This window comes from Myotis yumanensis, unplaced genomic scaffold (assembly GCF_028538775.1).
Source record: "Myotis yumanensis isolate MYYU_CA2020_CCGP unplaced genomic scaffold, mMyoYum1.0.hap1 SCAF_9, whole genome shotgun sequence".
In the NCBI taxonomy this organism is placed as follows: domain Eukaryota; kingdom Metazoa; phylum Chordata; class Mammalia; order Chiroptera; family Vespertilionidae; genus Myotis; species Myotis yumanensis.
The window spans coordinates 66,098,615-66,116,777 of NW_027223760.1; the positions used below are offsets into that span (position 1 = coordinate 66,098,615).

Genomic DNA, 18,163 nt, shown 5'->3' on the forward strand with positions numbered 1-18,163 from the left:
CTTTCAGTCTTCTGTTTGTTTTATATAGAATGTTCAGGGATTTTAGCAGTGTATAACTAAAGGATTAGGAAAGAGTATGTCTACTCTATCTTCCAAGAAGTCAAAGTCATAATTTTTCAAAAGTTATAATTTTAGGTGAGCTAGATCATTAGAGTAATATTTGATTTTTAGTATCTAAGCAAAACTGAGCTCTGCTCACTGTTATTACCATAACTGTATTAGCAGGTCAGTGACAAACTTGGTCTTCTTTGGAGGAGTTGAGAACTGGAGGAAACGAGAATATTGGAGGGTATACTTGAAACTAGTGAGGTATTAACAGCTACGAAACATGGTCTCACCTGCAGGCTATGGCTCAGTGTCACTGTAGAATCACAGCTGTAGCTGAAAGTCCTTTGGTCATTTTTCCCAGGAGAACACAATGAATCCTTATTTTATGCTCCTGCAGCTAGTTCACTCACATTCCAGGAACCTGTTTGGAGGTCCAGCTCCCTACATTTCTGAGACAGAGGATAGCTTTTTATAACCAGGATTGCTTTATTCATGACTCTTCTTTTCTCCATTTATTCAGTTAATAAATGTTAAGAAGGTGACCATTTCTTTCTAAGCCAAGAATTAATTGTATCTTCGAGAAAACACTTTTTTCCTCCTGATCTTGCTTCTACTTTAAAATCCCATTCCAAGGGTGGCCCTGTACAGGCTTAATTCTTCAATAAGAACCAGAATGATGCTAATACTTATTATATGCCAGGTTCTATTTAAGCTCATTACATATATTTACTCCTCAAAACAATCCTAAACATAAGTGTTTTGGCTGTCCCCACTCTACAGGCAAGGAAATCGAGGCACAGGGTCTCCCAGCTGGAGAGTGGTGTCTGGTTCCAGAGTCTGTGCAATAATCCTCTAACCACAGAGACTGCATATGGCCAAGGGCAGACCTACTATGTGTGATGATTGGAATCTCTAACAAAATGAAATGTAGTACTTTAGTGGGGAATGTAGGATAAACCACACATCCATGTATTCCTTGAGGAAGAGTGTGGCAGCTTTTAAATTAAAAAAAAAAATTTATTATCAACTGTCTTTGCAGCTTGCTTGCTCTTATGAAGCTGATAAAACAAAAACATTTCCAGAGCAGAGCGCTTCACCAGCACTGTCATTAAGTTGCAAGTCTATCCTTTGTCACAGAGCAAGAATACACTTAAGATCCACTCAAGAAAATAACTTCACAGAAAAGTGTTCACCGAAAGACCCACATCCATTTACCATGCATTCCAGTGCATCATGGTCCCCTTTGCAACTGCCTAACTCCTAACCCAGTTTCTTTTTATAGTCCAAAAACAAGGAACCACTCAGAGATATCTCCTCAGAGCACTGTTGAAAATATATTAAACGTAGAGATATCCCAGATCCCTGTTCCAAATATTAAAAATATATTAAATGAGCACATAGAGAAAATATCCATAGGTATAGTCTATTATGTTCTAATGAGTGTTTGTTTCCTTGCTTTTGATAATGTCTTCAATTTCTTCCGAGACCCTTCCTCTGTAGTCATTTGGCTCTATTGCATTTAACTTCTTTTGATACTCCAGGGGCAAACCATTCTCTTTGGCGCCCATGCAAATGACCTAGAAATAGTAAAATAAATAAAAACACTTCTTTTAGTATTTAACTTAGTATATCACAGCTTTATTTGCAGTATCAAAGCATGAAATATTAGCTTTCAGATAATTTTAGAGTAACTCTAGAATAAATAATTCTAGAACAAAATGGAGATATGCTCACTTCTTTCACAATAAGGATGAATGTGCAGGGAATTTTCAAAGCCACCTGCTAGGTCCTCATGGAATATGAACTCTACTCAGTAGTATGACAAAGAACTTTTATATTAAGACAAAAAACTTTTTTATAGACTATGCATAATCTTTTAAGAAAAAACTATTCTTAAAAAAAAATTAAAATTTACAGGGAGCAGTTTTCATTGAATCCCAGAGTCTAGTCTGCCGATGAATTAGACATGAAGAAGTAAAGTCCAACCGTATTCAGTGGTACTTTCCAGATCCACACCAGGCTAATCCGCTAGGTTCCTTACTGGGAAATTCCAGAGCTGGCCTGGAACTGGGCCACCCCTCTGGGTGCCGTGTCCTGATTGGGCCTGCTAACAACTCCTAACTTGGGGTTTCTGAAAAGGGATGTGGAGGTCTCTACCCACATTTTTTTCCTGTGCTTGTGGGGAGTGGTTTCCTGAAAGGCAGTGTGACTTTTTTTTTTTCTATCTAGGGATGGAAAACATTTCAGCAGTAGGAAATATGTATTTTTCCCAATGCATATTGGTGTTCATGTTTTGTGGAGAGAAAATCGATTACAAAAGCCCGCATATAGGAAGAAAATACATGTCTAGAATTATGACTCATATATATATCTAACAGCGTTTTAAAATAAAGTTTTAGGAATATAGTTCTATCATTACAAATAAATCTGAATATTGTATTTTAGGTAAATAACTATCATTGTTATATTTAAAATTTTTTATTAAAATGCATTGTTTATGTAGAATTTAAAACACATAAAGTTTTTAAAAAACAAGATATTTAGATTAGTTCAGTGAAAATTAAGAGGAATCACCAAAAATCTTAGTAAGTAGCTTACCTTTTTATACTGGGGTGAAGGGGGAGCGCTCTCATAATTTCTCATCTGGTAACTTCGACAGGTTATTTTTTTTCCTTCTTGAGTGTAAACATTAATTTCCATTGGGGCATATGTTCCACTATTAACCCCTTCTTGCCTGAAACCAGAACAGCCACATTTTAATCATACTTGACTTAGCCAAATTAGCTTACTGGGTTAAGAATTAAACTATCTATGGATGTATTTGCTCCCTCTGTATTTTGGGATATAGAATATATTATAATCCTACCACATCCAAAGTAAACTCAGCATTTCCATTAGAAAACCCTAGGTTTACTATTATTTGTTATACTTCTAACAGATCTCTATATTTATTTTATGTAAAAACATGCTTCAATGTAGCTATTTTCATCTGTATATACCCAAGACATCGGTCTCTCGGCTACAGAAAGTGGACTGTGTGCTGACAGCAGGAGGGTATCCAGCCGGAGCAGAGTAGTTGATGGCTTCCGCGTTCACAGGGGAGTGAAGCACCACGCGGGTCAGATAATCTGCTCTTTGCAAATCTACTCATTTCTGCCAACTTCCTCTGTACTAAATGCTCTGCCTCACAACTCATGGGAATTCTAGTTATAAAAAGTATCAAAGCATTCCTAGTATGTTAGAAGTTTTTACAAATTATTATTTCTTTTTACTGATTCAACTGCCACCGTAAAGAATTAGTTTTTAAAAACTGGCTCTAAAAGGACTACTTCCGAAATCAATAAACGTATGTGACAATTTAAAAAATCTTCATGCTTTTTCACCATATGAAGCTACGAAGATTTATATAAGACAAACAGAATGAAAATAAGGACTTCCATCTTTTACAGAAGGGTTAACACATGTCACCCCCAAATCTCAATCAGAAAGTGTGACCTTCTAGGCTTTTCGTTTTAGGAAATGCACATTATACCTTTTATGTTAACTCTAAAGTGTAAAGAATATGTCTGTAGTATATGGTTTTGAAAAACCAACACATAAAGATACACATCCTTGCATATGATCCACTTTCGGAATTTGTAATTATTTAACTTATAATTAGAAGCCACCTACTTATCCAGAGAACTTAAATTGCTTTTGTTCATTTTCCATACTACTCCCCACACTTCATCGCCAGGACTTTGAAAAATGGTGGCTATACCTCCATGCCAAGTTTCACTTGTTTTGCCTTGGAAATTGCCAAAGTCAAGCTTAAAATCCTACAAAGAAAACCAAAGTGACATGGTCAATATTCTCTTGAACCAAAATTTCCTCAAAAAAGAAAAAAAGATTTACCTTGAACTTTATGCAATTAAAATATAAACTTTGAGTTCCTTCTATGTGTAAGAAGCTGTGGAAAATAGAAAGATAAACAAAAACCCAGATCTCAAGGACTGTATGTATTTTTCATATTCTTCTTTAAAAATGAAATGTATACTGAATAGGTACAGTATCTTACCATAAACAAAAGGTTTAAAGGGGAAGAAAAATCCCATAATCCCAATGCCTTAACAACTATTTTCATTTTTGAAAATTACTTCCCAGCCTACTTACAGATAGATTTTTAACTTAGAAGCAATCACAGTGTACATAATTATTGAAACTGGGTGAAAGCTACATAGGGGTTATAATGTTATCTCTACTTTTATGGATGTAAGGAGCATTGACTAGTATATATCACTATGTTTGCCCTAAGGGAGCTGGCATTTGAGGGTAATTTGTATACATATGAACACTAATCTAATATTCATAAACTGTACTAACATATCTATAATTATCATAAAAGCAACTAACACACTGGAAAATTACTGGGTTCTATATACGTACCGTGCTATGAGCTTTATATGGACTCTCATTTGTATCTTGCCTAATAACCTTATCATACCCATTTCACAGCAAGAGAAACTGTGGCTTACAAAGATTAAGCAACTTGCCTAAGGTCTCATGACTAATAAGTAATGGAGCCAGGTTTCCAGTTTAGCTTCTTCCCTCACAGAGAAGGCACAGTCCTGGGGAAGATGAAAAATCCTTACTTGGCTGTTTGATCTAGGAAGATTGCTTTCCATCTTTCCAGAAATTAGTTCCCTTAATGATAAAGTGAAAAAGGATGGGCTCAATAATAAGTCTAAGGTTTATATTTTATCCTTTATTTTTTTAAAAACCTTCTCAGACATTTTAGGAAAAAGGTTTTCCAGTGACCAGTACCTTCAGCTGGTATCCTGGATATTCCAGGACCAAGTGTCCATCAAAGGATCTGATAAAAATCACCACTAGGAACTGGTTGTCTATTGCTAAATGCAAGAGACAATGTTCATGCTTCATCTTGTTCCAGTTCTCAGCTGCTTCTGACACAGTTAACCAACCCTGTCTTGATCTGCTTCCTTCCTGACTTTCAGGTTGTTCCTTGATCTCAATTACCTTTGCCAACTCCTCTTCGACTACCTGGTCTTTAAATGTTGAGGTGCCTAAGGGTTCAGTTTAGGCCCTTTTCTCTGTTCATTCAGTAGTCTGCTCAAGACAATCTCAACCCTCCAATAACTTCAAATATCATCTAATATTCCAATCATCTTTTAATCCAACCCAAATCTCTCTCTGGGCTTCAAAAGTGCTTAAAGCAAGCCTCGTACATTCCGAGTACTTAATAAATGTTCATTAATATTGTTCTGCTCACTTGGATGTAAAACTAGCATCTCAAATTTAGTACGTGCAAACCGAGCTTGATTTCCCCTCCCAAACCTGATTCTCCTCTTTAAAAACATCACCCACCCTGTTATTGCACCAACAACCTTAGTCATCCCTATTATCTCTTCCTGCCTTCATCATCAATCACTGTTGACACTCTTATCTCCTAAATATCCCCCAAACATGGTGTTTCTGCTGTCCTTGGGCAGATGATGACACTGTTACTCCCTAAATATCCCCCAGACCCACCTACCCTCCACTGCCCCCACTCAAGGTGCCATCATCTTTAGTACAGAGCTTTTTATCTGGGCTCCCCACACCCCCTATTGCCACCCCTACCCCTTCCAATCCATTTCCCATAGCAACCAGAAGAGGTAAATTAAAGATGTAAATCTCATCGTTCCTTTGCTTAAATTCCAGGGTGGGTCTTCTCCTGCTCTCAAGATAAAACCAGTCTTCTTTGACCTGTGGTCCTGCAACATGTGGCCCTTCCCTACCTCTGCAGCCCTCATGCAACATCTCCTTCTCACACTCAGCTCCAGCCTCACCAGCCGGGTGACCCAGCTTCTCTCCTGAGTGAGGTCTTTTGCACGCACCATTCCTTCTGTTTGTTTCTTCCCTCCCCGATCATTCAGGTCTTGGCTTAAGCAATCACATTTTCAAGAAGAGCTTTACTGAGCATTCCGGTTAGGTCAGGTCTCCATGTCATACACTCTTATAGCACCTTGTATGTCTCCTTAATAATAATTTTTTAAAAAGGCCACTTTTTTAGAGCAGTTTTAGGTTCACAGCAAAATTGAGACGAGGGTAAAACTCGTCTCTGTTTTAAGACTAACCATACCTGTAACTGGATAATCATTTTCTTGATAGCTCCCCTTGTCATCTCAACTACAAAGTATCTGAACTTCTTTCCCACATTTGGGGGACTCCCTACCTTATGCATGTGGGGGGGAGGGGGGAGTAGAGAGTGCCAGAGCTCAACTCCCCGTTTTGAACCTTTGAACGCCAGAAGTTGGTTCTCCCAGCTTTGCTTGGGCACATGACCAAGATCTAGCCAACCTGGACACCCCTCACCCCCCAAGTCTTAATTATGCCCAAGGACAGCAGAAACTCCACCCTGGTGGTGGCGGCCACATCTGGGTTTCAGGATCTGCAGGGGTGTAGTGACAGCGGCAGGCAGGGTCCAGCACAGATGGTGCTGGCGCTGCATGAGGCAGTGCCCACGTCTACCCAGTTCAGCAGGGGTGCAGCCCTGGCCTCCCCGGCTGCTCCTGTCTGTGACACTGGCTGTATTACCACTCACTGCCATGCCTCCCTTTACGCCTGCCTGTTTTGTCAGCTTTCTGGTCCCAACTTCCTGGTCACTCTGTAAGCTCTCCAACAGCCTTTCAATGCACTCTTTTTCCTGCCTAAACCAGCCACTTTCTGTTGCTTGCAACTAAGAACCCTGATGATGACGGCAGAGGCCCTGTTTGTTGAGCTCAACAAGCAAAATGGTTTTGTGACATAATTTGTCTGTGTGCTTCTCCTATAGCCTGGAAGGTCCTCAAAGCAGCCAGCGCTACTCAATCATCTCTGTGTCTCCAGGTTAAGTGCTGGGAAAACATGCAACTAAGAACCCTGATGATGACAGCAGAGGCCGTGTTTGTCGAGTTCAACATGCCAAAAGGTTTCGTAACATAATTTGTCCGCGTGCTTCTCCCATAGCCTGGAAGGTCCTCAAAGCAGCCAGCTCTATGCAATCATCTCTGTGTCTCCAGGTAAGTAAGTGCTGGGAAAAAAGGAATGAATGGACTGAGCTGAAGAGCATTGAGTTTTACCCAGGTGGGCTCCGGTTCATCCAGCCACTTGACTGAGCACAGCCCTTAGGAGGAATAAGACATGGTTCCAGCGTTCAGGGCCTCTCGGGTTGGGGGGCAGGGGGCGGTGAGGGATGACGAAAGACGGGAACACGCATTTTTACAACACCAGGTGTCAAGTCCGGTAGCAAAGATACCCACAGAACAGAAGGCAGCTGATTCCCTGACCTGGGTCAGAGAAAGCTGCTCCGAGGTCTGAATGAAATGGGTTCTGTGAGGATGCCCCTAAGTCAGTGCGCGAGAGGCGGCCAGAACTGGGCAGAACGAGCAGCTTGTGGGAAGGATAGGAGGACAGGAGGGAGCCGCGGCGGCCTGGAGGCACCGTTGCTGGGGTGGCAGCGCTCAGTAGGGGGCCAGCACGGGGCCAGCACAGGGCCGCGAGGGCGAGGTGGGCTTGCCAAGGAGGCACGTCGTGAAGATAAGCCGTAATCTTACGGGTTAGAGCTGCGTGCCCGGCCCCCTGGTCCGTGGGATGGGCATCACGTCGCAGGAGCCGGGCGGGGAGCACTGACCTGCAGGCGGGCCACGCAGCAGAACGCGGCCGAGGGGTTTCGGAGTTGGATCCGCTCGGTCAGCAGGTTGCTGCCATAGGCGAAGTACAGAAAGCTCTCCTCCAACTCCTGGCCCCGCAGGTCCTCGCAGCCCGAGCTCGCCATGACCCGCCAGGCGCCTCGCGTCCGCAGCAGGGGTCGGAGGAGAGGACGGCGACGGCAGCGCGGCCCCGGCCAACCCCAGCTCAGCGGCCCCCGCCCCCGGAGTTAGGGGGAAAGGTGGGAAGTGTGGGCCGGGCGAGTCGGGAGCGAGCGCTCTTCTGATTGGCTGTCGGTCCCAACGATGCCAGTCGCCCCTGCTGATTGGCCAGACCCACCGCCCGCGATCCACTTTCCTCTTGGACTCGGAAATGCTCAGTCCGGCGGCGACCGGGGTCTGGTTCCTCATTGGACACGCCTTCTCTTGTCCCGCCTCCGTGGTCAAGGCCGCCTCTGATTGGCGAGCGGTCCGGCGCTACGCGGTGTCAGGTCAGGTCGCGTGGGCTCGGTTCGGCGGTCGCGGCGCGGGTCCGCACCAGGTTTCTCCCTCTCGGGCGTGGGCCGGGGCGGGGGGCGCGCGTGTGGGTGGAGGCCGTGTGTGCGCCTCAGGGAGTTCCGGGCAGGTCTGGGGCGAAACAGCGGCCCTGGTAGGGCAGTTTCCTCACCCGCCGCTCGCCTCCGGCCCGGTTTGGATGAGTCGGTCAGGGCGGGTCTGTTCACCCCGCGCCGCTTCCCGCACCCCAGCCCTGATGGTCTCCCTGATGCCTCTTCTAGGGACCCTCTGCCTCCGGGAGGAGTCCCTCTGAGCGTCCCGGGCTCCCTTCCCTGGCGGAAGTGCTGTGCCGGTTCCAATTCCGACGCTGCCGGTTGGCGTAAGTATTGCCATTAAGTGCACAAACCCCCCCCGGGTACAATAAGATATAAAAGTATTGAAACAATGGACTAAAACCCTATCTGGCTAACTCTGAAGTGAAGGGATTACTATGAACTCCGGGCCTAGAAGCGAGTCTTCGGCACCCAGATTTTGACCCCTAAATGCCATTCTCCGCCAAAAGGTACCGGGGCGCCATGGAGAAGGGGCTGGGGCCCGGTCACGAGCTGGGAGTGAGTGAGTTCTTGGACTGTCTCCTGACAGGAAGTCGGGAAGTATCCAAGAAGAAAGAGGTTCTTTTATTACTTTCATTTTAAATATATCTTTATTGATTTCAGAGAGGGAGAGAGAGAGATAGAAACATCAGTGACGAGAGAGAATCATTGATGGCTGCCTCCTGCAGGTCCCCTACTGGGGATCGAGCCCGCAACCCGGACATGTGCCCTTGACCAGAATGAAACCCAAACCCGGGACCCTTCAGTCCGCAAGCTGGTGCTCTATCCATTGAGCCACACCAGCCAGGGCGAAAAAGAGGTTCTTTTAAAAGGACCCGGGAGCCAGCTTGACGGAATGAATGCCCACTGGCCACAGTTAGAACAATTTGAGGGTCAAAAAGAATGACTGCAGTTGGTTGAAAATGTCAAAAGTGTAAAAGTCATTTCCTGGAAAGAGTGAGCCAAATCTAAAAAAAAAAAGAACCCAAATAATTTCTAGAAATCTCTGTTTGCCATGTTACGGGTGGTGACTATTACACCAGCTCTTTACTCTGAAAAGCGGTAAGTGGAGAAAATAAACATTTATCCTGCCTTTTTAGTTGCAGGAGCATTTCAGAGTCATCAGACAGCCCCCGTTGATGTGCAAAGTGCTGTTAATGAAACCATTTGGTGCAAGGGTGATAGGGAATAGAATGTTAACCTGTGCACAATTATTCCCCAGGGGTTACTTGCTGGTCATCAGGAGGAAAACAAGGACAGTGGGAAAATGTGGCCTCTCCCATCTTAGCCTAGATGAATCTTACCACCACGAAACGTGGGCCGTGACATTGTTGTGTCTCCAGCATCATCTGTGAGTATTGTTCCCCAAAATCTTTTACTTCAACATAATAAAGCAGGAACTACAGGATTGAAGGGGGAAAAAAAATGACACCAAGAGGAAAAATCTAAAGCAAACGATAGGACATACTGCAGAGCAAATAGCTTAGTCTCTTACATTAAGCCGGTGTCATTTAATGAAATTGAGTTCTTCGCTGCTGGTCCAGAACCATGGTGCCCTCACTGTGGAAGGGGCTGGTGGGCGTCGGCCTCTTCGCTCTGGCCCACGCAGCCTTCTCCGCTGCACAGCATCGTTCTTACATGCGGTTGACAGAAAAGGAAGACGATTCCCTGCCAATAGATATAGTTCTTCAGATACTCCTGGCTTTTGCAGTTACCTGTTACGGCATAGTTCATATTGCAGGGGAGTTTAAAGACATGGACGCTACTTCAGAACTAAAAAATAAGACATTCGACACTTTAAGGAATCACCCATCGTTTTACGTCTTCAATCATCGTGGTAGAGTCCTGTTCCAGCCTTCGGATACAGCAAATTCTTCGAACCAAGATGCGTTGTCTTCTAACACATCCTTGAAGTTACGAAAACTTGAATCACTGCATCGTTGAGATTTTTACAAATCATAACCACAGGACAGGACACAGAGCTGGAATATTGGCGTTTGGGGTATATAAAACACCTCCCCCCACCGATATGTATCTTGATCTTTCAGACCTAATTTTTAAAAAGTTTATGCCCCTGTTTTTATACTGTTAAATCATTGATGCAGTATAAAATATCTGTGAAATGAGTCTTTGATCTTTCATAGAGTTCTTTCTTTTTTTCACTTAAAACAAATTGGCATCTTTTGTAAAAGTCACTGTTTTGAACACATTTCTTCGAAGAAAAAAAAAGTTGATGTTTTTGTAATTGTTTTCTCAGATTTCTTTTCCTTTGCACTACAGTTTTTAGGACCCTTTTGGAAACAGCGTGACTGCTGCATTTTGCTGCATGAACGATGATAAAACGGTCTTCAGTTCTTAACAAGTGGGCTTCTCTGCAGAGATTTAAAAAGGTGACATCAGTTTTTCGTAGGCCCTCTAAAAAGGGCCTCTGCTTCAGGAGTTACTTGCCAGATTTTAATTTATCCCTCACTTCTCACCCCACCCGACTCCCATATACCTTCTAACATCAGCTATCTCGTGGCATCACTTCTCTGGAGTTCTGTGTGCAGTGAGCAATTTTTGTATCAGAAATTCTTTGTCATAACAAATATACTTAACAGATTCAACTTGCTGTAAAGCTACTTGTATTCTCTTTGTTTATCTGTAAAAAATTTCCCTAATTGGTTATGTGGTGTAAGAATGTTGAATATACACCAAAAGACCCTTTGGGATTTAATTATTCTGCTTATGTCGAAGAAGAAGAATCACTGAGGAAAACTGATTATTTGTCATTAGCCAGTTTAATTTATTCAAATTCTGTTATTTTATTGCATACTATACTAGTGAATTAGTAAAAATAAACTCATTAAAGGAATTGGGCCAAAAATGTTCTAAATATTTGAAACTATCTTTAATTTTTTTTTCATTAATATCATTTAAGAAATTGTTTTGTGGCTTCTGACTTGTAGCAGGCTTACAGTTTTCCATCTTCATTGTATGTTGCTGAAGATGATAGAGAGTAGTACTTTTTTAGGAACAGTAATTTTAGTTTTAGGGAAATTTGGCTAGCCCTTTGATCTGCAGAAAGCTTAACATTCCTTGGTAGAGAACATTTTATTCTCAGGTATGAAAACATTGCTTATGTGGAATTGTATAGATGTAGAGGGAATAACTATGCAGATTTGAAAAAGAAATGAGCTTTAGGTAGGAGTCTCCTGATGCCCTTATACTTGATGGCTTTTTTTCCACTAGAAATTAACCTCAGTGCTTCTGTTCTGCCTGGAAACGCACAGCCCCAAAGCAGGAGATTATTTTGTCATTGGGCTTTTATTTTGTTTAGTTTTGTTTTGCCAACCTAGTCTACCTGTGGAATACTAGCTCTGCTCTCTAAGGAGGACAAAGTTGGAAATCTTCTGATAACCTAGAGTAATTTAGAAATGCGTTAAAGATGTGAAGTCGGGGGTTAAAAGTGGTGATGATAAAATCAAAACTGTGTGAGAAACAGCTCCTTACATAGGTTGTATACCGTCTCCTTGGGGATGACTAGGTTCCCAAGGGCCTCTTGTTTTCTTCTCTTGAGGCTGTCTTCCTTTCCTAATATGCTTTCAGAACAACTTTATGAAGCTATAACTCACATTCCTTATAACTCACCCACTTAAAAGGTACAGTTCAGTGGTTTTGTAATATAGTCACTAGTTGTGCAGCTATGACCACAGTCAATTTGAGAACACCCAAAATAAACTAACCCTTTAGCAGTCATCTCTCATTTCCCCAGATGCCTCCCAGCCCCAAGCAACCACTAATCTACTTTCTCTCTCTCTGATTTGCCTATTCTGGTCCTTTAAATGGATTCATTCAATATCTGGTCTTTCATAACTGGCTTCTTAAAATAATTTTGTTCTGTGGAGAGTGAGAACTTCTCATCTTGAGAACTGTGACTGCTGTGAAAGGAAGTGGTTGGTGAAATCAGTAGACGTAAGACGGAGGGTCAAATTTTATTTATAATGCTATGAGACAGTCCATGACTACCTAGGGTAGTCCCAAAAATGTGATGCAAGCTAGCTCAGTCTGCAGATGACTATTGAAGGCTCTCTAGAATATGGGAAGACTCACTTCTTAATAACCAGGGAACCAGCTACATGTGATGGGCTAATAGCCCAGCTGCACAGTGCAGATCAGTGAGTCAGGCCATAGTGCCCTGTAACTCCGTTCTTCACACGTCCTCCATCCAAAAATGGCTTCTGTGGTCCAAGCTGGGAAAGACTATGTTGTTCACTTCCTCTTGGAGAGTCCCAGGGTCCGTGACCACAGGAAGGAATCTGAGAATACCTGTCATGAAGAAACCTGAGCTCGGTTCAGTCCTGACTTTCCCAAGCCTTTGGTGTTGGGAAGCATGTTACCGAGCATGTGGGAAAAGCCTTGGTTTTTGAAGGATGATTGTTCAGTTCTTGAAGAACCATATTAACTAAACTCTTAAATTATGCAGAAAATTGAAGACAAGCAATGATGTTAGCTAGATGTTATTTATTGGTTTAATATGATTTCAGAGCCATTTGTTTATGACTTAAACGAAGTTGTTTTAATCCACCTGTTTATGACAAAGACAACACAAAAGTTGTCTTCAGAAGTGACGCCGTTTTGATACAAGAATGGAGCAGGCTGTGTCCGGAAGTCATCATCTCCTCTGTTGATACGCTGTCGGCAGCTCATCTGCTAGGGACCCCGCTGGGGCTTATCAATAACATGTGGAGAAGCAACTATAGCTATTATAGGTTTATCTGTAGTCTTCGTTTTATATAGAGTATTTAGATGGTAAATACTGACAATATGTGAGGACTATTGAAGAGTCAGTCTGGGCAAGGCGCACTTTGCTGAGCTAGCTCTCTGAAGACCTTGGGGCGTTAGCGCCTGTCTTGGTGAGGTGTTGCCTCGCAGACAGTGGTGATAAACCTTGCAGCGACCCCTTTGAGGAATCATCCTGCCCACTAACACATTCCTTAGCAACAGTGCTCTGGCAGCAATAGACTTCTCATTTTGTGCTGGCAGCTGGAAGTCAGCTCCAGGTTGGTTAAGGGTGGCCCGCCCCAGTGCCTACTTGTAGAACAGGTCCACTTCAGCTAAATTTGGGCATTATTTCTTTCACCTCCCCTTGCCTGAATAATAGTATAATTAATCTAGCATTGCTTTGGCATATGTTATTTATGATCTTTTTAAGAGACATTATCCTGGATGCTATTCGCTTGTGACATTCCCTCAATGAACTGGTGTTAAATAAATGGCTGGCAAAGACAAAATTAGTCTCTGAGCATAATTTTACCGCCAAAACAAAACACTAGAGAGAGAAGAATTCCAAATCTTTGTACTGTTCTGGTTTGCCGCTGCCTGGCATGGTGAGTGATATAATCTTTTATCACAAATCCAGTCATTGAAATGTTACCAGGCCGGGAACCTGGCCCTGAGCAGGTCTGCCTAGGGCCAGGGGGTAGTGTGTGGGTTCTTGGCTTCATGTAGAAAAGAATTCACAATACAAGCCCAGGTCACTGTGAGTGTATGTTTATTAAAGCCGGGGACAGTGAAACAAGGGAAGGCCTGGACTAGAAGCAGCAGCAGGAGAGCCCAGGCTGGGCTGCTTTAGTTCACTGGGAAGTCAGAGAAAAGAGGCCTTGGAGACACATTCAGGGGATTAGCCTGGGATGAGCCGCCGCTGCCTGTTGGTCCCCTGGTTGCAAGTCTTCATGGGGTCCCTTCGAGTTTAGGAGGTGCATGCCTGTGGGGGGAAGCAGAGGGGCAGGGGAAGGCACAGGGAGAGCACACACTGGGTCCTTTGTCTTGAGGGTTTTTCTTGCAGGTGGGAATCTTAGGGGAGATCTCGGGAGGGTTTCAGCAGAACACTCATCAATTTTCCAGGTGTGCTCTTTCAGGGTCGAGGTCTCTGGTAATTGGTTAGTGCCAGGGCAGGGGACTGTTAGTCATTGCAGCTGCTCTGCTGATGCTTACTTGGTCTGGGCCTGGAGCTAAAATACAACTGGGGCCTAGATGTTATCTCTAGGGAGGTGACCTGTGTCTGCTTAAGTAAGTTGCTAGGCCAGTTTGCTCAGTTGTCTGTCTCAGTTTTCCCATTCCACTTGTCCTGGCTTACTGGCCTGTTCGAGAAATGTTGCTTGCCTTTGCTGGTTAAATTCCTGATAATCAGGTTGAAACTGCAGTTATGTATAAAAATACCCATCAACCTCTATTAAATGCAATAATGGTTACAAGCTGGTGAAAATAAGAATTTGATTGCAAGGCTGAGTGAGAAACAAGTGTGATGGAGTCTAAAATTCTCAAACTGGAAAAGGTTTGGCTCCTTGGTCCTTAGTATTTCCCATCCTCCTTCCTTTGCTCCTTGTTTCCTTTAAGGCTGTCAAAGCAGTTGACAGGGTTGTAGAGCGGGTTAGACGGCTTCATGGAAATGTACCTCATTAGCAGCATTGGTAGCAGCGGCGGGTCTTGTTAAGCTAGTAGTTTCTTAAAATGTTTCAACTTGCTCAAAAACATTTTCGTGTCATTATTGATTCATGTTTCCCACTACAAATGAGAAATCTTTCCAAATTCCAATTTGGAGGAATTGGTTGGCTTAGCAAGTTCTACTCTCATGTAATAGGATTTTCCATGCTGTCATGAAATTAAAAATCGCCTCAGTATACACTGAGTGGCCAGATTATTATGACCACCTCATCAGTACAATGAAGTGAATTAGTTATGCAAATAATAGTAATAAAACCTTGAGAGTATTTGCTTAGGAAGTTTTCAATATTCAGTATTTTTGGAAGTGTCAATGAAGTACCGATGGGGTGGTCATTTACATGAATATCATTACATGAATTGATAAGGACAAAGTAGATGACTGCCAGTCTGGTTTAGAGTGCACAATATCTGATGGTCTCGAACTAATTCCAGTGAGCAAATTGTAGTCCATATCTATTTTGGAAGCAGGGGTGTTTTCTGGCTTTTTGGCCAGGTGTCAGGGAGGAAGGTTTAGAGGTAACAGGGAGATCATTGAAAAAATATATTTATTTATTAAATTGATTGGGGTAACATTGGTCAACATGGATATATAGGCTTCAGGTGTGGGTTTCTACGTTACAAGATCTGTATATTGCACCCTGTGCTCACCCTCCAAAGTCAAATCTTCTGTCACCTTATATTTGGACTCCCTCCGAGGGAGATCATTTTTAGGAAGAATTTCTTCCATCTGGCTTAGAAATTATGAGGAATTAAAATATTTCTTAGGATGAAACTGAGAACACATCCTCTTTTTTTCTTGAAATAATTTCATCCACTCTGTCAAAAATTATCTGTTCTGTAGAGTTGTTTTGCATATAACTTTGCCGACCTCATTACCTAGGGAACAAAAGTAAAGATAAACTCAAAAGACTGAAACCCAGCAAAATAGTTGTTAATATTTATATTAGCAAATTAGGACTAGACCAGAATGGAAGGAATCCTGCTAAAAATAGGAACTGTGAGTAGTTTTGGTCTGCCTGTAAAGACTTTTCCTTCTTAACTTTCCTGGAAAATTCTTATTTAAAATTAAATAAGTTACCTCCTCTGTCAAACCACCCCTAACTTCCAGGTAAATACAGTCTTCTATATTTATAATATTTGATCGATTCCTTTACTATTTCATTAAAACAATTTAATTTTATTTATTTGTTGACATGCTTCCTTCCCCTGCTAGACCAGGATGATCACAGAGGGCAGGACTTATCATTCATTCAACAAGTATTTATTGGGTGTTTATCACGCGTCAGCTGGCCATTTTGCTACTGCTCAAGACTGAGGAGTAGTCATCTTTTTCTTCCAAGCACATAGTACATACCTGTCCCATTACTGAGCAGGCATTCAGTAATGAGTCGATAAATAATTGCATAACTGAGTGAAAGGATGAATAGATGAATGGCCTCTATTGTGTAAGGTAGAAAAGGTACCCATTTTGCAGTGAGGTTTCAGTTTTCCCAAATCAAAAACAGTCAGTGCAGAGAGAAGGTAAGCTCCACAGTGACTCAATTCCTGGTGGGCCTTCGGAGAGCCCAGGGCAGTGCTGGCCTGTGGGGTTCCCTTTTTTGCAATATGCTTGTTGCAGAATACATATAAGGCTTGTTGATTTTTCTCTTAACGCACTCTCCTCTGATATTGTGCTCCTCTTCCTCAGTAATGTGCTGGACTCTATATAGTTGTTGCAGATCATTTTGACAGCAGGGCGTCCTTTCCAAGGTGAGCCTGAGCCATCCTCAGCTCTGCACTCATCAGCAGTTTGCCCACATGGGCAGTGTTAGGCTGGCCCAGATTTCATACTTGAGATGAAGGCTCATTACATGGAGTCTGATCTAGTTGTAATAGCAAGTGTGATTTCTGTGGTTGGGTCTGACGTAAAGGAAGAGAGGCACAAAAGAAAACCACCGATTTTCCTTGTTTATTCACGGTGACTAGTGAATGCACACATTTACTAGACTTATTCAGTATAAACTTAAAATTACAGCAATATAGCCCTAACCGTTTTGGCTCAGTGGATAGAGCGTCGGCCTGTGGACTCAAGGGTCCCAGGTTCGATCCCGGTCAAGGGCATGTACCTTGGTTGCAGGCACATACCCAATGGGGAGTGTGCGGGAGGCAGCTGATCGATGTTTCTAGCTTTCTGTCCCTCTCCCTTCCTCTCTGTAAAAAATCAATAAAATATATTTTAAAAAATTACAGCAATACATATAAAAAACTTCTGTGAAATTAAACTTTTCTACAGACTTAATTACACAAGCTTGTCTTCATAAGTAAAAACAGGCAAACTAATTTGCCAATTTTTTAACATATGCATGTGGAAAACCTATTTTATTATATAATGGACTTTCAGCTTTAACGAACACCCCCTAATGTGGATTAGCCTGAGATCGAGGTTTTACCTATATGAGTATAAAAGAAAACATTCTTCTAAGTATAGGAAAATATACATAACCGAGTTTTTCCAGCCTTTACCAGGATGTGGGGAGAATTAGGGAGTCTTGTAGCAGTTATAACTCTTGTCCCTACCTGAGAATGCAAGACTTATAAATCCTTACAAATTTCTTTCCAAATAATCTCTCCTTCCATCCCAGGGGATGTCTTGTCTGGGAGCTGATCTTGATGGACACAGTGTCCTAAATCATTATTTCCACCAGGTGGCAGCAGTACACCAACAGCCTTCATGAAGATCACTGAGCCCTCAGAGTGTGACCAAGAATTCTTTCCTCCCCTTTACATTACTATTAAAGAGTTCTCAATGAGACAAAGTCTTTTTGTTCCTCTTAGACCAGAGGTCGCCAACCGGTGGTCCGTGAGGTCCAAAGGTTGGCGGCCGCTGCCTTAGACTGTCGAGTTGGTTTTAGGCAGGTTTCCAGAAAGCATTTCACCTGAACTCCACACCACTCATGGCAGGAGGGTATATGGATGGGGTCATTAAGTCAAGATAAAATCTTTTAAAATATATTTTATTGATTTTTTTATAGAGAGGAAGGGATAGGAATAGAGTTAGAAACATCGATCAGCTGCCTCCTGCACACCCCCTACTGGGGATGTGCCCACAACCAAGGCACATGCCCTTGACTGGAATCGAACCTGGGGCCCTTCAGTCCGCAGGCCGACGCTCTATCCACTGAGCCAAACCGGTTAGGGCGAGATAAAATCTTTTAAATAGCCAAACAAAGACCCAAGGGCCAGAAGGACCTAGAGTACATTAATAGATGGTAAAAAAGGAATAGACATTTCCAGAGATGGATCATATTTTAATTTGAAACCCATGGTGGACAGGGTGGCTGCGTTTTCCCATGGTAAGGAATGGAAGGTTAACAGTGCTTACACTGGGCTGTGCTA

General features: G+C 42.7%; 2 protein-coding genes across 4 annotated transcripts; one reads left to right on the forward strand and one right to left on the reverse strand.

Annotated features, from left to right (window-relative positions):
• Nucleotides 1–1,363: 1,363 nt before the first annotated feature.
• On the reverse strand, nt 1,364–7,939 carry GGCT (gamma-glutamylcyclotransferase). The gene is made up of 4 exons (XM_070424516.1): nt 7,700–7,939; nt 3,721–3,866; nt 2,647–2,782; nt 1,364–1,625 (listed from the first exon to the last, which is right to left on the reverse strand). The coding sequence occupies exons 1-4, from the start codon at nt 7,841–7,843 to the stop codon at nt 1,482–1,484; spliced, it is 570 nt and encodes a 189-aa protein (XP_070280617.1). The 5' UTR covers nt 7,844–7,939; the 3' UTR covers nt 1,364–1,481.
• MMGT1 (membrane magnesium transporter 1) lies at nt 7,820–13,575 on the forward strand. 3 transcript variants are annotated; one of them, XM_070424517.1, is made up of 3 exons: nt 7,820–8,256; nt 8,492–8,589; nt 9,525–13,575. In XM_070424517.1, exon 3 carries the CDS (start codon nt 9,851–9,853, stop codon nt 10,244–10,246), a length of 396 nt encoding a protein of 131 aa, XP_070280618.1. In that variant the 5' UTR covers nt 7,820–8,256; nt 8,492–8,589; nt 9,525–9,850; the 3' UTR covers nt 10,247–13,575. The 3 variants fall into 3 exon arrangements, with proteins under 3 accessions (XP_070280618.1, XP_070280619.1, XP_070280620.1); XM_070424518.1 differs by having other exon boundaries at nt 7,820–8,245; XM_070424519.1 differs by having other exon boundaries at nt 7,820–8,206.
• The last annotated feature ends 4,588 nt before the right edge of the window (nt 13,576–18,163 follow it).